This window comes from Zootoca vivipara, chromosome 15 (assembly GCF_963506605.1).
Source record: "Zootoca vivipara chromosome 15, rZooViv1.1, whole genome shotgun sequence".
NCBI lineage: Eukaryota > Metazoa > Chordata > Lepidosauria > Squamata > Lacertidae > Zootoca > Zootoca vivipara.
Genome location: NC_083290.1, coordinates 37528450 through 37550585, shown reverse-complemented (window position 1 = coordinate 37550585; position 22136 = coordinate 37528450). Strand labels below are relative to the sequence as shown.

The following is a 22136-nucleotide window of genomic DNA, read 5'->3' as shown; positions in this document are numbered from 1 at the left end:
ATTTATTTTGATTCATGTAAGTTTATTGTTGATTTTATGCTGTTGGTGTTATGGACTTTTTTTCTTTTTCTTTAACAATTTAATAAAATAAATAAGCAGTGGTGAATGTGCATTCCCCTGGGGACTCTGCCATTGTCATCCTTTCTTCCTTCTGGCCGTCTGTCTGTAGTGGAGAGCCTGTTTTACCTGTGAGGTTGCCCATGGGTTTTAGAACTCTGAATTGCCAGGATTCTAGAATCCACATGTTTCAGAAGATGCTCTCCCTACCTTCCCATTCATGTGATGTGAACAACTCAAGAGGGCTCTTTTTGCATATATGGACAAAGCTGAAAGTTTTGCCCAGACAAATTAGTACAGCTTCGGGGGGAACACCGAAACCCTCCTGAACATTTGAGGGTGTGTGACTTTTCAGTGGGGTGAGTTTACTAAGACTTGATGGTTATAAGATGATTAAAGCTTGGCATTCCACCTGCTTCCCTTTGTTCCTCTAAAGTGTGAAGATTATTTGGGGTGGTGAGGGTTGAATGTGTCTAAGGCAGGGGTTCCCAACAAAATTTTCTCGAGGACCCCTCATCGAGCCGCTATTGTGACAAGGACCCCCATTAATTCCTAATCCTAAAATTAAAAAGTGAGAGCCAAATTAAGAGTCTTTTTATATTTTATATTTATACGTTTTTTACAGTTACAACAGAGTACTCCATCAGTATACAGTTAGTTTTAGTTTTCAGTTCTTAATGAGATGAGTTAAATCTGTCCTTTAAGTCCATTATTTCTGAAATATTAGGTTCCAAACTTGAAACTTTCACTCTGAAATCTGACCGCATGTCGAGCCGATTCCTATATTTGTTTTTCATGAAACACATGGAAGAAAATGCTTGCTCACACCGATATGTGGTTGCAAATGGAAGGATCTTTTTCATTGCCTTATCTCCAAGTTTCTTGTAGTCCTTGCGGCATACAGCAGAACTACTGCCTCTATCTAATTTTGCGCTAGACTCTGCTCATGCAGGAAGCGGCCAAAACAAAAAATCTGTTATCATAAGAAATATATTTAATTTTTTTTTTATTCTAATAGGATCTTGAGGACCCCTCTGGCATAGCTCACGGACCCCTGGGGGTCCCCGGACCACCTGTTGGGAACCACTGGTCTAAGGAAATACAAGATCACCTAACATCATCGTGAGGTGTACATGAAAAGAAAGCTTTATACTAAGGAGAATTGCTTGCAAAAAATGTGTATATTGTGCAAAATTGCATACAAAATTGTGTATATTTGGATAAACTTGCTCTGAAATGCTGGTTAATTACCACGAGAACTTCTTTTTAAAAATGCCGAATGATGTGGAAATGTACACCTGGCAGGAAGAAATTCAACAGGATTAGCCATCCCCGTCACTTCACTAGAGAGGGACTTTATGTTGGCAATCAGGCAATGACTTTTCCCACCTGCCTTGCCCTACCCTCCAGCCCTAGGAGCCTTTCCTAGACCCTGTCTTTGAGAACAGCAGAAGCAGCCGGGAGGAAAGAAGAGTACAGTTTTCTGCTATTTTATGCATTGTGACTTGCCGTTACCCATCTTTAAGACCTGGTGATCTTAAGTGCTGTGCAAAAAGGTGTCTTCACAATAAGCAAGCATACCCTCTCCAAGTGTTTACGTGTAATTTTGGGTGAATCTCTCTGAGATTTTACTTCCCCCTCCTCCCCTTAAAGAATGATAAAACTCAACAACACTGATAACAGGCACTGGTCTTGATGAATCACTAGCAAGGCGTCCCTAAGAGCATCTAGGCAATAGTCTCATTTGTTATTTTCTGTCTGTATTGTCCATGCTGTGCCACACTTCCAATGGTTTCTATTCAGAGCATTCAGCATTCCCTACAAGAAATGAAGGCTGAATGCCAAAGTATCAAGGCTACATACAAGCCATTAGTGCTCAAAGTGCTTTTTTTCACACTGCCGGTCCTATTGTCCATGAGCCTGATATCACAATGAGCATTGACAATTGTTGAGTTGCTGCACTGGAAATGTTCACAGCAGGCAAAGGTATCACTCCTCCTTCACGAAACATGGTCTCCTAGCAGTGATTTGCTGCCCTCCTCCTAGGGTATTGTGGGGAGCACTTTAGCAAACATTGCACACATCATTTCCCCCTTTCTCCTTTTATTCACTTCATAATTCATTCATGAAAATGCACCCTCAATGGCTCTCTAAGATCTGGCAGACCTTTTTGCCAGTGGCACTTGCTTTAGGATGAAGGTTGCATGCATGAATTTTTCCCTGGGGGAAAGTTACCATTAGATGCAACATTTCTAATTCGTCCATAATTACTAGTCCTCATGAATACGTGTCACTGACATTTGCAATGGGATTGAAGGATCTATACAATTTAGGAAGCGTCGGTGATTGTCTCAGGCAATATTACTCCTCAGGCAATCTCTACTTGATTGCTAGCCGTCGCAAGTGTGTTGCACTGTGACAAAGCAGAAATATAGCCATGTGAAGCCATTCTACTGAAATTTATGGTGCCTTTTCAGAGATTGTAATTTTGTTTTGCCATATTGGGGGGGGGGGAGGGAAGTGGCATTTCCCTGAAAGAAAGAAGAATCATATGTACTCAACCTTGAGGGTACTTCAGCTTTCCCCAAACACACTACTGCCAAAAGTGGAAGAAAGCTGGAAGTATTTCAAAGAGGAGGTACCCAGAAACAAATTAACAGGGGAGTGCCATCTTTGGCATTATGCTAAAAGCCCTGCCCCCCATGCTGGTCCTGCTAGACAGACCATAGGAATAGCAGCTATTGGTATAGAAACAGAGGCAGCCCTCATGTGGGCTGCAGGTACCAAGAAAACTAAATTAGTAACATCACAATAAAATAAAAAAAGTAAAAGGTAAAGGACCCCTGGATGGTTAAATCCAGTCAAAGGCGACTATGGGGTTGTGGCACTCATCTCACTTTCAGGCCGAGGGAGCCGGCGTTTGCCCATAGACAGCTTTCCGGATCATGTGGCCAGCAGGACTAAACCGCTTCTGGTGCAACGGAACACCATGACGGAAACCAGAGTGCACGGAAACACTTTTACCTTCCCGCCTCAGTGGTACCTATTTATCTACTTGCACTGGCATGCTTTCAAACTGCTAGGTTGGCAGAAGCTGGGACAGAGCAACGGGAGCTCACCCCATCGCGGGGATATGAACTGCCGACCTTCTGATCGGCAAGCCCAAGAGGCTCAGTGGTTTAGACTACAGCACCACCTGAATCACAATAAAACCTCAATCAGATTGATACAGCAATGTGCGAACTCCTTTCAGTTTGATTTTGAATTTGCACAGTATTGGTGGGCTTCTCAGAATCTCTTCAGAAGCAGCTTACCCATTTCCCAAGTTCTTGCCCATCTGGTAATGTTGGTGCATAAATTGCTGATGCACATGTTAACCCTTGCTATGTGCCTTGAGTCCCATGCATCGCCATGAAGGAGGGGATGGTTGGATGCAGGTGAGATTCTCAATAAGTGTCAGGATGCAAGGAAATGGTCAACAGTGCGGAGGATGATGAGCTGGATTATGGGAAGGGTCCAAGTGGAGTGAGAGAGGAGAGTTCTGCTCCAATGAGACCAGACGCCCCTAGTAAGATTGATCATGTCATAGAATGTCCCTGGAGACTTCCCCTGCCATTGACAAGCCTTCTTAGCAGAAGGAGGTTGCTGAGAGGAAATAGGATGCTGAACCAACATTGATTCTGCCACCATCTCCTAGGACATGGAGACACCAATACAAATAGACCTTGCAAGCTCAACCTATACAGAGGAGCCCCTGTGTATGTGCCCAGTCTTGGGACTCTGGCTGTTTGCCACAGTACAACCTGTGCCCACACTATCCTTCAAAAGGAAGGGGCAAGGGGCATGCTACTCATTGGATCAATGTCCTAGCTTGTGCCTTGTACCCCTGTATGTATCTTGTACCCCTCTTGTACCCCTGCTGTAACTTGTAACCATGCTTTGCTTATGTACTATTCTGATTTAAGCATTAAAGTCTTCGGCTGAATCTGAGCTAAGAGTATGAGTTCTTCATCCAGTAATATGGTCAGGCACTATTCCCTCCAAGAACTGTAGTGTGATATAGAGGAATTGCAAGGATTCAAAGCCAAGCACTCTCATGAGTGAATACTGCTGTTTGAATAATAGCAGAACGCTATCCTGCTATTCACGGCCTGTGAAGGCAGTGAATGTCCTGTGTGAGTGTCTGGAGGCACTTGGAGGATGGGTGGCAGGTAACAGATTGAGGTTGAATCCTGACAAGACAGAAGTACTGTTTTGGAGGGAACGGGGGGCAAGCAGGTGTGGGGGACTCCCTAGTACTGAATGGGGTAACTGTGCTCCTGAAGGACCAGGTGCACAGCCTGGGATCCATTTTGGAATCACAGCTGTCCATGGAGGCACAGGTCAGTTCTGTGTCTACCAGCAGCTGTCTACCAGCTCCATCTGGTATGCTGGCTGAGACCCTACTTGTGTGTAGAGTTTTTTGTCAGAGTGGTGCATGCTCTAGTTATCTCCCGCTTGAACTACTGCCATGCATTCTACATGGGGTTACCTTGGAAGGTGACCTAGAAACTACAACTAATCCAGAATGTGACAGCTAGACTGGTGACTGGGGTGGAATCTAGACACATATAATAAACGCTGTGAATGTTTTTTAAAAAACATTTTGAAAAATATATTGAATTTGCCATAGTTCACCATTGCCATCTAGTGTCACATTTTACAACACACTTAAAACGTTTTATTTGCAGCTGTATAGCTGAGTCCAAGGAGTGGTCGCTGGGACCATATAACACCTGTCCTAAAGGATCATCACCGGCTCCCAATACGTTTCCAAGCACAATTCAAAGTATTGGTGCTGCTGACCTTTAAAGCCCTAAACAGCCTCAACCCAGTATACCTGAAGGAGCATCTGAACCCTCATAGTTTAGCCCAGGCACTGGAGGTCCTCCTCGGAGAGTCTTCTGGTGGCTTCCTCACTGTGAGAAGTGAAGTTACAGGAAACCAGACAGAGGGCCTTCTCGGTAGTGCAACGCCCACCCATCAGATGTCAAGGAGATAAAGAACTACACAACTTTAAAAAGACATCTGAAGGCAGCCTTGTACTGGGTAGTTTTTAATATCTGACATTGTATTATGTTTTTATATGTACTGGAAGCCTCCCATAGTGACTGGGGAAACATAGCCAGATGGGCAAGGTATAAATAATAAAAATATTTATTCTTATTCTTATCCTAAGGATCTCCCTGATGCCTTGCTCCTCCTAGTATCAGCTCTAACCCTAACCAGAGAGCCACTTCTGTTTGGTCAACTGAATGCTGTCTGGTCTGAAATATTGGCTGGCCTTAAAAGCCAACCTCCTATTCTCTGCTGAGCTGAGTGGCAGTTCAGTCCTCTGAAAGCAACACTTGAGTTTGATTCTTGAGTCCTTTTAGACATTATAAAGCTTTCTTAAGGCAACTTGTAGCTGTCATTTTTATGTGATAAACAGTCCTTCTGAACACAATCCCATATGAGGAGATCTAAAGGCTGACATTTCTTGGGAGATCTCTGTTTTCCAGGACAGTGATAAACTTGAAAGTCAGGTCTACAATTCTGCCTTTGGGGCAAGATGCGTCTCAAGTGCGTCTGCCATCAACAGAGCAGAAACAGCAGCAACAATATATGTAGATAGAAAAATGCTATGGTTGTTGGATGAAAAACAACACAGCCCTAATCCAAGTTAAGGGCTTAGGATGGGGCATACTACTAATACCCATTATAGACCAGCCCAGAAATATTACTTGAACATTTTCAGTTTTTGCATTGATTGATTGATTTGATTGTTTGGGGGGTGGGAGTAGAGCAAGTATGTGGGAATGTAAAAACAAAGAAACATCTGTGGGGAGCAGTGGGAAGGTCATCCATAGATCTGTGTGTGGGGAGGCAGGGGTCCCACTTGGAAGAGCAACGCTCCAAGTTTCTTAGGATTCAGCTGCATTTTCTTGGCTGTCAACCAGCCCATTACAGCTCCCAGGCACTGGCTCCACAATGACACAGCTGCATCTGGTCCAAATGTCATGGTGCTCCTAATGACATTAAATTCCAAGACACCCAATGATGGGTTCATCATCACCTCCATATAGATGTTAACTAGCACTGGGGACAGGACAGAACCAACCATGAGATAAAAGTCATCCAGTGTTTCTCTCTGAAGTGGATCCACCATAACAAGGTGGCTCCAACTCCCAACCCACAAAGGTGCTGCAAAGTCAGTTGTATTAAAAGCTGCTGAGAGATTAAGAGGAACCAACTCCTCCTGTCCGTCTCCTGAAGCAAGTCATCATCAACCAGAGTGCCCAAAGCTGTATCAGTGCCAAAACCAAATCTGAAGCTAGATTGGAAAGATAATGTGCTTCTCTCAAGTATGCTTCAAATTGCATGGCTACAGCCCTCTTGAACACTTTGCCCAGGAGGTGGATATTGACAATTGGGCATTAGTGGTATAAAACCTCAGAAACCAGGGTGGACCTCTTATGGAGGACATACATCACTGCCTCATTCAGGACAGCTGGAATGGCCCCCTCCTGAAATGGTATATTTACCACCTGATCATTCTACAATTGATTGTTTCCATTATGCTACTCATGTGGACGACAGATGCACAATATAGAGAACAGGAGTTAGCAGCCTTTTGGGGGATCATCAGCCCTGGGGCACATTTTCAAACCAGAAAAACTGTTGTGAGCCCCCCCCCCAACCTCACAGTCAAGCACACATCACAACTTCTAATCCCAATTCTTCTAACCCTGGAGAGATGCTATCAATCAGTGTGGACCTGTGGTTCCCAAACTCCACCACCACCCCCCTTTTGAAAATTGCTGATGTTCTTCTTGGTAATATATTTTTTTCTGCCTTTTGTGGTTATTGTAACGTGCTGTGCTAGGTGCTGTATGATTTTTAATTGTATCTTAATTGCTTTTTTAAATTCTTACACTGTGCTTTATTGTATCACAATTTGCATTCCATAGAAATCAAATTATAATAATATAAAATACAATATGCAAAATAAAAGAAGCAATAAAAATACAATTTAAAAATCAATAAGAATATTCAAGGCAGATATGCCATAGACCAGTGTTTCCCAACCTTGTGCCTCCAGCTGTTTTCGGACTACAATTCCCATCATTCCTGACCACTGGTCTTGCTAGCTAGGGATGATGGGAGTTGTAGTCCCAAAACATCTGGAGGCACAAGGTTGGGAAACACTGCCATAGACCACCTGAATGAAACTCATGGTGATCTATGGATCTCAGTTTGGGACAATACTGAGCTTCATGGGCCAGTAAATTGGACTCAGTACAAGGCGACTTCCTATGCTCCTATGATACTTTCAACCTCAGCTTGTAACCATCAGGACATTGTCCGGGAGTGAGGGAAGGAATGGGTCAGCTCCCCAGTTCTTCTGACACCACTGCGGGCAGCATGTCATCACCAGCAGAGGACTTGTCTTGTTGCTATGGTCCCTGTGACTGTGGTTTTGCTCTCAAAATGTTTGCTTTGATATTTCTTAAGCATCCCTGCTGGCTGAGCACAGGGTTCCAGCAAGCTGGCATGAGTGAAACAAAGCAGCATTCTGTGGCAGCCATCTTAAATCCAGGCCAAACATTCAAAGCTCCACAGAAGTAAAAATAAAACAAAACTGATTGTAAGTTTCCCGATGCTGCAGCAGCAGCAGCAGCAGAAAAAGGTGTACCTACACATTGTACGAAAGGTACGGGAATCAGAACGGCGTACGTCACTGCTGTCTCAAGTCTTTGAAAAGGAAATAATGTGTGGCGTTCTAATTAAAGTTCCCTTTATGTTTGCTTTCCCTCCTCCGACCCTCACCCCTGGTGATTCCAGAAAGCAAATCTCGCCATGACAATTCTTTTGGTTTGGCTTGCTCCCTCTGCTTTTAGCCAACAGAAGTAAAACAGCAGGCAAAATATGTGCTCCTTCTATTTAATTAACCCGTTTTAATTCACTTCTACCAAGCCCTTACAGATGAAACAGCTGGGTTCATCCTTGTCCCCCCCACCCCCCCACCCTCTGCCGCCTCTTTCGCTTCACATATCTTAATCTTCCATTGAAAATGATTTTTAAAAAGCAGCAACAGCAGCAGATGGAGATGTAATATGAAAGGTCTCACAAAGGAGCTGAGCTATCAGAGGGAGGCGGGGGACTGAAAAGAGTTTTAGATTAAGTTTTGGAAAATATCTCCAGGCATCAAAAAAATCTCTGACAAATTTCTCTCTCCTTTCTCTAGCGTGCGAGTGCGTGCACATAGACACACACACACACCTTAAAAGTAAATGCAAATTATTATTAGTTAGCATTCTGAGTATTGGACCTAAATATATATTCTATGCAGAATAAGGCCATGTACATACGAACTGGTTTAAAACACAGCTAGGTCATTCATTCTTATTCTTAATTCCGATCAAAGCTGGTTTGGGGAAAAACACATCAAAATGCAGTTTTCTATAAGGAATTAAAGGATAGATATGGATTGTGGCTGACTGTGCGTACACCGGTTCCCACATCAACAGTGGGAGCGAACTGGATGTACACAGCCAGAGTATTTGCTTCAGCTTTCAATTTTTCTCCTTGTTTTAAAAAGGAATCTCGGCAACATTACTGAAGTCTCAAATGTCCTAATGCCTGAAGAGGTCAGAGATGTGGAAGAACAACTGAGGAGTGGTCTTAAAACCATGTTCACATTCTCGTAGATGTAGAATCTTCTTTGGATCCCTTGAAACCAACCAGCAGAAACAAGGCTTGGATGAGAAGGTAGCTGGGGAGCATGGTACTCCCTGGCCAAAGGAGGAATTAATAAGAGCATGTTCGAGATCTTAGCACTGGTCCTCTACCCATCCCTCTCTCTCTCTCCCTCCAAGAGAGCTGCTTCTCTGCAACCACAGGACAGCATAAAAGCACTTGGACAATTACTCAATGTATGTTGTTCCCTCTGCTCAGCTTTTTAAAAAGTACATCATGAATGTGCATGCTGGGGGAAGCTTGCGAACACGAATTACATAGTTGGTCCTTATTACATCAGAGGAATGTTGCTTACAGCATCCCACTGCATCTTGTAAACAGTGGTAGTGTAGAGAATGGGCATAATAAATCCAGTCCTCACACTGAGCTGTAAGGAGGAAATTTGTTGCAACTGCTGGGCAACATGGGGAGGGAAAGATCAGCACTCTTTGGAGCGCTACAGGCCACTGTCTCTGAACTAAGGCTCAAACATAAAAGGGAGCCAGAATGCAATCAGCAGAAGCAACTACCTAGGCTTGACAGTGGGAGGGGGGTGGCGGCGAACACTGTGAGCAAGCTTACAGCAAATTGTGCAACAGGGTTCTGTCCACTGCAAAGAAAAACACGAATTATTCTGCATTAGATTTTAAAATTCAGCCTGCACAAGGCAAACGAAATCAACACGAGGCTTCCTGTTCTGGCTGCCCAAGAGTGCAGGGCGCTGGAAGTACTGCTGGTGGGTGCCCCCAAAGAGTGGAAGGAAAGGGCTGAGCTGACCCAGGACCTGCTGGATTTGGAGCCAACCCACCTGCCTTCACTGCCAGCAGGGGTGGAGGAAGGGGTGTGTGTTGGGTGTGGGCTGCCCCAAGTGTCACCACTGAGGGGGTTGACAAAATGCTGGGTGGCACTTACCGTGGGGGGCCCTGCAGTGCCTCCGAGTTACACATTTCTCCTGGGAGTGATGTGGTGGCTTGGGCACGTGCAGGCTCCATGCTGCCCAAACGGTCCGCCCACTGCCTCCCCCTCAGCTGTAGAGCAGCTGAGTGGGAGGAGGCAGGCAGACTCCAAAGGCCCCACAGTGTGTCCCGCCCCTATGGGTGGCTCGCCCTGCCCTTGCCCCACCCCTGGGTCATGCTGCCCCAGGCCCCTGAGTGGCTTCCTCCGCCGCTGACCGCCATTCCGGATTGCTATGCCAGTCCAGCTTTGTGTAGCCTGAGTCAGGGGTTGGGGGACCTCTGGAACAGTGTGTGTGGGTTGCAGGGAGGAGAGGGGTGATCATTCCACCTGGCAAGTTGATAAGGCTTGCACTGAGAGAACAATCTCCTTAGTACTTTGTTGAATCCCTCCCAGAGTATTTTAACATGCTTTTTTGTACTGTGATTTCAAATTGTGGCAAGCCATCCTAAGTGTTGGCTAGGCTCACCCAATGGAATATTAATATTACTCAGCTCCATTTGTCCTGAGTGATGCCAGCATGCAGTCTCTTCTGTGGGGTTCAGTCACAAGAAGGAAAGGCACAGGGAGAAAGGTAAAATTTGGTATACAGGCAGCCTCTAGAAAGGTCTGAAAAGTCTTTGCCTTCCTCCTCAAACCAGGTCATGACAGCTGCTGGCTCATATGTGACGGCGAAGAAGCCAACACAGAGATGGAACAGGATGCTGGACTGTGTCAGACAGCAATCAAGAATGCAATTATTAAGAGGATACTTTGCTTTGCATGTAGAAAGTCGCAGGTTCAATTCCCATCTCCTGCTTGAAACCCTGGAGATTCGCTGCCAGTCAGAGTAAGCAATACTGGATTAGTGGGACCAATGTTCTGAATTGGTATATAAGGCAACTTCCAACGTGAGATGGCTCATCCCATCGTTTCATGCATTTATTTTCAAACTGCCTTGGGCGGGCTATTCACACCAAAAGGCAGTGTAAAAAATACCAAAGTAAATACAATAAGTCTGGGAATAGGACAATATGCCGATTTGTGGGCATTTCCAACCTTTAATAATCTTCAAATGAGGGGAGGGAATTTGCAGTGGCACTCTGGAATGTTTCTGTATGATTATATGATGCAGTATATAAGTACATCGCCATTATAATAATAGTACTAGCAGCACATGATAATACATAGATTTCAACTGGGAATGTGCAGTTTGCAGCTCATTCTCTTAATAGCAATACCTTATCTCCTGGTTTGGGTCACTGGAGAGCTGTTAGAAACAGCCCAGGCCTCTTCTAGAACACCTGGCGACGTGCAGCTCAGCTCCCACTCTGCTCCTGGCTGTGTTAGAGTAGCAGCACCAGCCAAGTCGAGTCTCTTGACTCACATTTCTTGGCCACCTTGCACTTGGCAGGCCACAGCTAATGAGGGTTAGGTCAACCTGATGGCAGGAGGAGGATCACAAAAGGGGCCGCAAGTTCCCTCCCATCGTCTGTTGCACAGGGCTGCTCTAAAGCTGAACAACAGCCTTTGCCAACTATAGCACAACACACTGACAGATCTCCCTCAGGCTCAAAAAGAAGCGGGACGAGGAAGCAACCTAGTGATTTTTTCACAAGTAGAAACTGTGAGAAAAATGGGGGGAAATAATAATACTAGAAACCTTTAAGAAGTAGTAAAAAGAAGAATGAAAAGCTATCAAAACTTGTTAGCCTTGGGCAGCCCACCGAGTAAAGGGAGGGAATTTTATTCCAGCTGCTAATAAATTATAGGCTGCAAAACCTATAGCTCAATTATTACACAACACACAACTCAGTCCCCCTCTCTAATTTGGATCCCTATGAAAAAATACAATCAGGGTTTTTAAGGTCAATTCTCCAAACTCCCAAATGTGTCCCTAACAGAGCCCTACGATTAGAGACAGGCCAAAGTATGACTTGTGACCTTGTATACATGGCGAAGGCTCAGTTAAGACCCCAACTGGGCTGCTCCGCTTGATGCTGGCTGATAGTTATCAAACAAAATGATTTTATACTGCCTTTCTCCTGAATATCTTTTAAGTCTAGAAATGGAAAGGGCTAGAAGTATAAGAAGGGACCCAGGTGGCGCTGTGGTTAAACCACTGAGCCTAGGGCTTGCTGATCAGAAGGTCGGCGGTTCGAATCCCTGTGACGGGGTGAGCTCCCGTTGCTTGGTCCCAGCTCCTGCCAACCTAGCAGTTCGAAAGCACATCAAAATGCAAGTAGATAAATAGGAAGCGCTACAGCGGGAAGGTAAACGGCGTTTCCGTGTGCTGCTCTGGTTCGCCAGAAGCGGCTTTGTCATGCTGGCCACATGACCTGGAAGCTATACGCCGGCTCCCTCGGCCAATAATGCGAGATGAGCGCGCAACCCCAGAGTCGGTCACAACTGCACCTAATGGTCAGGGGTCCCTTTACCTTTACCTAGAAGTATAAGAACAAATCTGGGATGTAGAATACCAAAATGACCTTAACCGATCCTCTAAAATTTATAAATCCTTACATGAACCTCAAAGATCACACCCAGCAAATTACTCACTGGACAACCCTAAACATCGCTGAGCATTTTCCAGAGCCTGTTTTAATGTTCTCCCTTCAGCACTATTAGAGGGCAGATATCATGACATCCCAGTTGAACAGAGATTAGCCCATGCAACTCTGATGAGATTGAATCCATTGGGCATGTTCTTTTATGCTGCCCATTGCATTGTGATACTCGAAGAGAGCTAATCCAACCACTACTAAGGAAATTACCAGGCTCCTCGGGGGAAAGGTAGTGGTATGTCAAATACCTTCTTGCCAACAATGATCTGAATATCACCAGGCCTGTCATGAAATTCTGTTTTATGGCAACGAGGACAAGACAGGCTGTAGTGACAGTGTTGTCTGATAAATGAGCACTGATTTTAAACTTTGAAAAACAGATTTTAGTTGAAGGAGTGTTACTTTTAATGTAAATAAGTTCATATGGAATTTCTAATTACATCCTCCTCTTGATGATACTGTGGCAACTGTGGTTAACAGGCTATGTAGGGATATTTGTAAAGGCATATATTTCCAGTGAAATTATGTGAGCCTCTCCATATGTATGTGATTAAATCACAGCTCTGGAAGCTATAACGCCTACGGAAAGGAAAGTGGTGCCCCTTCTGGTGTTGTTAGACTCCAATCAGCTCCAGCCAACATAGCCAAGGATCAGGGATGCGGGGAGTGGAGGTCCAATAACACCTGGAAGACACAACCTTAAGCAGCCCTAATTTAGAGCATACTATAGAGACTATAGCTCAGTTTCTAGTTATATATACCCTTCTTCTTTTGAATAGCAGCATATTGTATATCAATGGAAATTATGCAGTTACTGTACTTCAATTACTCCTCCTTTCTTCTTGAACAGTGACAGGGAACCTCTGGTCCTCCAGTTCTTGTTGGACTCCAACTCCTCTCAACACAAACTATTGTTTATGTTGACTGGGGCTGATGAGGGTTGGGGTCCAGTTGCCTTGGTGGTGTAGGGAGAGGGTCCCCATTCCTGTTCTATAAGCTGGCGTTTAACAGTTCTGATTAGAATATGTGCATCATTTTTGCTCCTGTCTTACCTGGCTTCATCTTGGTTGATGGCAAGGTAGATCTCCCAAGATGCTTCTTCAGGGATGGCTCCATGTGGAATCAGCAGGCTAACTCCTGTAACAAAATAAGAACAAAAGATACTAGGGGGCGTATCAAATTTCTGCTGGAAGTGAGTCACAGCTTAAGCAGAGCGTTGGCCTAATGGAACATACTGGTGAGACGAATCTTTGTCATCACCTGAACAGTGTAGTATAGATCACATTCCAATTAGTTATACTGTGATTTTGGTACTACAATCTCTCTACAAGGTCATAGTTAAAATGAGGTTTCTATTGTGTGAAGTATTCAGAAAATGCAAGAGAGATTGCTTTGGAGAAGGGCTATGGGCTCATAGGTACAGCACATGCATTTCATGCAGAAATGTCCCAGATTAAGCCTTGGCATCTCCAGGTACAGCTGTATGGAATCCTGGAGAGCTGCTACCATTCAGTGTGGACTGTTCTGATCTACATGGACCAATGGTCTGACTCTGTACAAGAGTCAGTCAATATTTCACTCCAGTACTTACCTACCCACCAACCAACCTCCAAAAAAGAATGTCATTCACTACAACCCCAGCATCTACAGAATGTTTTCCATAATGCTTGGGATCATGTTTGTTATAATGTGGTCCGTACATCAGTAAGACCACAACTGAGTCCCAAACAATGTCAGCATGTTTTAAATAGTGGCACCAAGATGAGAATATACACAAATGGAGGAAACACCCCAAGGTATAAGAAACATAAAACCAGGCAGAGCAGCAGCAGCTCTCATGAGATGGGGCAGGTGATCCACTAGATGACCCACAGAGTTCCTTCCAACTCTATGATTCCATGAAAAGAGGTAAATAAGAGGACATAAGACAAATTCTTATGTCTGAATCATCTCCTTCTCTGCTCCTCCCAGAAGGGTCCTTGAAGAACCATTGTGAAAAAGCAGTGACAAAGGGTGAAGTTTTAAGGGCTAGGTGTCATTCTTCTTAGAGCTCTTAAAGAATTCAGATGTGAAATGACTGACCTTTTGTATAAAATATGTAGTATTGCTGAAATGTTAATCATCCTTTGGAATGTAGCCAACAGAACACATTCCAAAAAGAGTTCCAGTAAATTACAATCCTGTCAACTTTACACCCATCCTGCACAGATCAATGGACATTCTTTTTCATATCCATCAAATCTTACATGCAAATAGTTCACCAGCATATATTCTGATTGTTCTCTTGAAACCTTTAAATTCATTCAGTGCCAACGTTTCATCATTATATTTTCATTGTTATGATGACTACAGCTACAGCCTCGGCTTCCTGAATCAAGGAACTCATTGGTAGCTGATGGCATTTCTCAACAAAATAAACTCTGCACCTGTCTGAAATGTAAATATTCCACTGTGAGCTGTTATGTACCTAGAATGGTGTGGAATGAGATTTTTGCAAACATTTGATGGTGGCAGCAGAGGTGGTGGTAGGTTTAATTGTATGTTAAGACTCTCTTCCAAATTGTATATTATAGTTCAGAGACCGGGGGGTGGGGGGGGTGGGGAATGTACAGCCTGATGGCAGCATGGCTTCATGAAGCACTCCTCCAGAGGCCATGTGACAGTAGGGGAAAATATGCTACCTTCCAGCTATGGAAAAGGCATGCACCTGCGCCCATCTCTCTCCAACCTTCATCCAGACAAGCAAGAGGCATTATTGCAGTTCAAGGAAACATTCCAGCTAGCCAAAAGCCCTCAAGGAGGACATGGGACAGAACAGCTATGGGGACAGCCTGGGAATAGGGTGAGTGGCCTAGGAAGGGGGTGTGACATGGAAAGAGTGCTGAGGGCCAGGCAGAGATTTCTGAAGGGCTGCATTCAGCCCCTAGGCCTGACATTTCTTGTGGTTGAAGTTTTGATATTTAGAAATGGTTGATAACAGGGCACTCTATCACTGTTATAAATCTTTTCTAAATATAAAATAATGTCACCTTTCCTTTCCTTTCCTTTCCTTTCCTTTCCTTTTTACCAAACCTCATGGGAAGTAAATCTGTGTGCCGCCATCTTTAGCACATAGCACTCAAAGGATCTGAGAGACGCATGCCTGGATAGTTACAACTTGTAGAAGTCAGTTGGCCCGTAACTTGTGAGGCTTGGACCCACCATCTGTTGTTGATATGATGCCACACTTTGGCCAGTGTGATCGGCAGAGAATGCACAGTTCCAGCATAATTAGAGGGATAAGACATTGGTTGCGGGTGTGAGGGTATTGGCGGCGAGCCTCAGAAGGCTCGAGTGGCGGCTAGGCATTGGAAATTAGCATAAATTACGTCATCATCTGCCCAGAGAGTAGTGAAATAAAGGTGTTGGTGGTGGAGCTTGTCCTGAGCCTGTGGAGGTCAGGGCCATAATGCACGCCCCAATGACAGCCACAGAAGGTGGTTCCGGTAGATGTACATAACTGGGCACCTTGCTGGTGGTTAATTTCTCACAGACTGCAACACACGGCCAGTGTGATCGGCAGAGAATGCACAGTTCCAGCAGAATCTTCCAGCTAAAAATCAGAGTTTTCCTGTTTTTCCAGTAGTCAGCCTTTTCCAGAATTCCCAGTTACTAAATCTCCTTTCCCACTCAGTTCAGCTTAGAGTATAAAGCACTTATTGTCTCATGGCACAAGACAAGCATAAACACACTGGCTGGATAAACTTTAAGAGATGCTGGTACATCATGAACTGATCTACTATAATGCAGTTCTTCTAGTCTTACAAGTAAATCTTGTAAAGGTACAAGTATAAAGAGAGATCCACTAGCACTTTATCATGCTAGCTCACCATGCTATGCTGAACCATACAGCATGTAACCTTCAACTTTGATGATACCTTGTGCTGAGTGTAAATGCTTCATATTCCTGCCAATGCTGCTGAATGCAGCCTCAGACAATTCCTCAGACAAAGGGAGAGTGGATGAGTCATGTTCCAGGCATTTAGCCCTGGACTGTTTCTAAGTCGCCCAGTGCAGCTGGTGTGTTGATTCTAAGCAGAATCCAGATATGGGGATAGGCAGCTCAAGACATGGATTTAGTGCAATCTCACTCATTTTTCCAAATAATGCCAACATGGATACATTGATGAAATGCAATAAAACGAAAGTGAATCTTCCCCATAGCAAAAGAAGGACAGAATCCTCCTAACTGAAAATGGGCACCTTCTGTAATAGTGTATAAAATAAGGGTATAATATATCTGAAGCACACTTAAATTCATGCTAAACTGCTAGTATTAATAAGTGCAGGCACATGATAAAATGTAAAGGATTTATATGTAAAACCTTAAATATGTAAACAAAAAACAATTTTTAAAAGAAGTGGGTTAGTGTGGGGGTAGCAGACATGTTGCCCTTGAGATGGTTGTGACTCCAACTCCTTTCAGCTCCAAGCAGTATGACAAAAGATCAGGGCTGATGGGAGCTGCAGTTCATAACTCCTGAAGGGCGTCATGTTGGCTACCCCTGGGCTAATGTAATTCGGTTCCATGTGGCGGTGGAAAACTTTAGTTTTTTAAACTTTGCTGGCCTCATCCTCTGAGCATAGAGTTGTTGTGGTTAAGTCATTTAGTCATGTCCAACTCTTCGTGACCCCATGGACCAGAGCACACCAGGCTCTGATCATCTCAACTATTTGATCAAGTACACCAAGGAAATTTATTTTGTCTCCACCCCCATCGTTCTGCCCAGAAATTAAGGTCCAGCACCGAGGGCCTTCTGGCGGTTCCCTCGCTGCAAGAAGCCAAGTTACAGGGAACCAGGCAGAGAGCCTTCTCGGTAGTGGCACCCGCTCTGTGGAATGCCCTCCCACCAGATGTCAAAGAGAAAAAAACATCTACCAGTCTTTTAGAGGACATCTGAAGGCAGCCCTGTTTAGGGAAGCTTTTAATGTTTAACAGACTATTGTATTTTAATATTTTGTTGGAAGTCGCCCAGAGTGGCTGGGGAAACCCAGCCAGATGGGTGGGGTATAAATAAATAAATTATTATTATTATTATTATTATTATTATTATTATTATTATTATTGGAATGGATCGATTATGCTGAGTGGAAAAACCATTGTGACAGACTTCTACATTTTGAAGTGGACCTAAATAGTGGTATAATTATAATCTGGCAAGTTTAGCAGCTCAGGAATAAATTCTATACACGCTCCATTTAAGACTTCTGCCTGTACATTACTGAAACCCAGTAAATATTGAGAGAGGATCAAATTATATGTGAGATTAATCATCATCGTATCTGTGAGCAATGTTTCGTTTTAATATCAATAAAGTTTTTATTTTAAAAAAGAGTGGACTATTTCATTAGGTTATGAGCTAGAACTGCTCAGACATCCTGTGAGTGCTCGCTATTGGTCCTTAGGGTATCTTTACCAAGTTGTCAGCTGGTAACATTTACCTGTGTGCAAGCAAGAGTTCATATGTCATAGGCTCCACTGAGAGAACTTGCTATGACAGCAAATTTTAAAGAGAAAGAGAGAAAGGTTTATCCCAACACTTACTAATGCATTTCAAAACACGTTCAGACTTTGCGGCAACCCACCTGTGTTTGGGATTCCTAAACGTCCTCCCAGGTGGCCAAAGATACCCGTGGCCCTCATCTCACTTCTTTTGGAGAGCGATGAGAGATTCTGAATGTATGCAGCTTTGTTTTTTGCATGTATGGGATGGAAAGTCCTGTTACTGTCATGTGGAAATGTCCCAGAATGTGTTTTTCCGTGGTACTCTGATCGTTCGGTCACACCCAAAGAAACCATAAATGAACTCTGAACTTTGACCTTAATGTCAGTCAAAGGGTTGAAGAGAGATGATTCAGTCATAAGCTCCTTGTCGATGGGGTCTTGAAGGCAAATGGGTCCACTGTAGGTTCTACTCACGGTCAGGTCAGGCTGCATGGATGAGTTCAAAAGCAAGGAGTTACCTGATGGAAGGAAATCAATCGGGCAATTGGTTATCATTGTTATGTACAACAGACAGTGTCGTGTGTATAGCTTTGTCTAAATAATTGCCTAGTTCAGGGATGGAAAACCTGTAGCCCTCCATGTATTGTTGGCTTTCCATCATCCCGGACCATTGGTCATGCTGGCTGGGGCTAATGGAATTGGTGTCCAAATACATCTGGAGGGCTGCAGCTTCCTCACCCTGACTTTGTTCAACATCTGGAGAACCAAAGGTCCCCCTTCCCTGGCCTAGTTCTTAATGAGGTGGTAAACCATTGTTTGGTCAATACCGTAGTACTTTAGCCTACAGACAAGGGAGTTGTTCCAGCCCTTTGATCGTTTTGGTTGCCCTCCTCTGAACATTTCCCAGCTTTATAATATCATTTTTGAGAACTATGCCCATACCAGAACTACTGTATGCAAAATGTTCCAGGTGTGATTTCACCATCTATTTATATGATAGCATTATTATAATATTGGCCATTTCATTTTAACTCCATTTCCTAATGGAGGAATGGATTTTGCCTTCACACACAAACACACACACACAGCATAGCTGCCAAGTTATCCCTTTTTTAAAGGGATTTTCCCTTATGCTGAATAGGCTTCCTCGCGAGAAAAGGGAAAACTTGGCAGCTATGCACACACAGCTGTGGCACATTTTCATTGAGCTATCCACCATGACCTAAAGTTCTTTTTCCTGGTCCATCATTGCCAGTTCTACCCCATTAGTATATATGTGAAATATATACGTTCTATATGTACAGTACAGTGGTACCTTGGTTTAAGTACACAATTGGTTCTGGAAGTCTGTACTTAACCTGAAGCGTACTTAACCTGAAGTGAACTGTCCCATTGAAAGTAATGGAAAGTGGATTAATCCGTTCCAGACAGATCCGCGGAGTACTCAACCTGAAGCGTACTTAACCCAAAGTATGAGTGTAATTGGTTCCGGAAGTCCGTACTTAACCTGAAGCATACTTAACCTGAAGTGAACTGTCCCATTGAAAGTAAAGTGGATTAATCCGTTTCAGACAGGTCCGCGGAGTACTTAAACTGAAAGCACTCAAACCGAAGCGTACTTAAACTGAGGTATGACTGTATTGTATGTACAGTATTGCCTGCCCCAATGAGCATTACTTTACAGAGTTATTATTTTTAATGCATTCACTCATGCACTTTATAAGCACATTCATATGAAAATTGCATTTCATCCAAATCAATCCTGAAAACTGAAGACATCAACAGACAAATTTAAATTTAAATTAAAAATCCCAGAAGATGAACTATTTCACATTGGCAACAAATAACCAATACATTTGTTAATTGTGGTGTTTAATCCCATGTTCTCCTAGGAACACGGTCTCTCCCCATTTTATTCTCTCAAAAAATCTTGTGACATACTGCAAATTCTGTTGAGAGAAACTGACTGCCATAGGGGTCAAAAAGTTGGTTAGGTAGATTATGAACTCTCTACCCATGCTGGGTTGAGGGGTTCAGCTCTCTCACCCATATCACCAACAGGGATGGTTAGGGTTAATTTAACCCCCAGGTGGAATGTGCTATAAAATGGCTGCCTGTACCCACCCTTTACACAGGGTAATTCAAAATATCTGAAACCTCCCCATTATCTAGTCCCAGATCCTGTGTTCGTCCATGCCATCCCTAGTGGTTTCCAATGCGGGAGACCGAAGGGACATTTAGTTTCGATTTTCTGAAGTACAGCTGCTGAAATAAATGGGAACTGACACCCCTTCAAAATAAAAACATTCGTATTTTCCAGAATACCTCTTTAAGATCAGGATGACAGTCGGGATTAATACAGTGAACCCCTACATGGCCAGCTAAATTCAGGATCAACTTAAAACACCACCAGTAGAACCATGTACATTTAGCCGACATAACAGAAACACTAGCAATATTTAGTATTTACAGCACCAAAATGCTCAGTAGTACACGTTATAGTGATTTTTCCACCATATTCTTGCAGGAGCTTCAGGAGGCTGCCTGGAAAGTGCACGGAAAGCTGTGTTAGCTTACTCTTAATGTGAGACTACTCAAGAGGCAAAGCCCATGCCGATGCCTGTCTGGATCAAGGTCTTAGCTGGCAGTCAGGAAAGGGAAGAATCTCTAAATCAGATATAAGCTCTGAGTCAGGAAGAAGAAGAAGAAGAAGAAGAAGAAGAAGAAGAAGAAGAAGAAGAAGAAGAAGAAGAAGAAGAAGAAGAAGAAGAAGAAGAAGAAGAAGAAGAAGAAGTAGTAGTTTGGACTTGATATCCCGCCTTTCACTCCCCTTATGGAGTCTCAAAGCGGCTAACAATCTCCTTTCCCTTCCTCTCCCACAACAAACACTCTGTGAGGTGAGTGAGGCTGAGAGACTTCAGAGAAGTGTGCATGCACACGAAACCTTATATACCAAGAACAAACTTAGTTGGTCTCTAAGGTGCTACGGTGCTATCGGACATTTTTATTTATTTAATTTTTATATATTTAGACTTCAGAAAAGTGTGACTTGCCCAAGGTCACCCAGCAGCTGCATGTGGAGGAGCGGGGAAGTGAACCCAGTTTACCAGATTACGAGTCCACTGTTCTTAACCACTACACCACGCTGGCTCCCTTTGATGAAACTATAGCACCGTTATGGCTGTCGGGCAAGCTTTATTTGTGTTTCGTAACTGGGAGCCTCTCCAGAACAAGTAACCTTCCCAGTTCAGGAAATACAGATGGCCAATGCAGAGATGTCAAGAGTAGAGGCAAGCAATAGCTCTTTTGTTTTCATGGACCTCATTCACACGAGGGAAAGGAGGCTACAGCGAATGGTAGTGCAGACCTGATGAAGTTGCATCAGTCAAATGGTACACATCTGTGAGATAATGTAAATCAGGGGACTTCTTTAAGAAGCATGTTACTTATAAGCCCAGCTTAGAGGTACATCAGTGAGCCTACTTCCTTCCCCCCTCTCCTCTGGTTTGGCCATGACGAGAATGCAAAGATCACTTCATCAAGTAATAGTGCAATTGCCAAGGACAAAATGTGGCTAATTAAACTATGGGTTATTGTAGGAAATCAGGACCAAGCCATAGCTGATGATATCCTTGTTAGCAAACCACTGTTTAAACAAACTAAAGTTCCTAGCTTAGACATAATAAGAAATCTTCTACCAGCAGTGCTGGAAGATAAGAGCAAAGCAAGAAGATGAGAGGGAACCCAAGGCTAGTTGCCGCTCTTCGATTATTGCTACACTATGGTTTGGAATGATTCACAGAAATAAAAGAATTGCTTTTTTATAGTAACAGTGAATAACGTGCTTTGACAAGTATTTGAATAATTTCCATAATCACTTTCTTTCTTTTTGCTCACAATGAAACTCACAGGAAAATAGCTGTTTCATTCCTACCTTTTGTTTTCTATCTTTAGCCACACATCAAAAGTATTCTCCCCCCACCCCCAAATACTTACATTGCTTTGTTTTAAAAGAAGCTGGTCACACTCTCTCTCACACATACACACACACAAACACACACTCCAGTGCTTATTGACATTGTCATATATCCAGTACAGTTTCTCATGACAAAACCAGCAGTGATCCCACCCCAGAATAACATAATTAGCTGGGGGGATAACATGTTCGTTGTTTATTCATTAGTGATGTGAAAGAGTCATATTTTCTGACTCAGACATATGAATTTGAGTAGCTTGTGATGCTTGAGTTAAAATACAAGAGGATTTTAATGGCCCAGCAGCCCCCCATTCCTTGGCTTTGATTTCAAACTTAGCTAGAGAATAATTTACCCTCTTTTGCT

At 43.5% G+C, this 22136-nt stretch overlaps 1 protein-coding gene across 2 annotated transcripts in view; it reads right to left on the bottom strand.

Annotated features, from left to right (window-relative positions):
* The window catches only part of UNC5D (unc-5 netrin receptor D), a 401974-nt gene that overhangs the window by 54148 nt on the left and 325690 nt on the right, over nt 1-22136 (bottom strand). For both annotated transcript variants that reach the window (XM_060268544.1, XM_035140077.2), the window contains 2 exons: nt 17937-18314; nt 13364-13448 (listed from right to left, as the gene is read on the bottom strand). In XM_060268544.1, coding sequence (XP_060124527.1) covers nt 13364-13448; nt 17937-18314 — 463 coding nt within the window. The remainder of the gene's footprint in view (nt 1-13363; nt 13449-17936; nt 18315-22136) is intronic.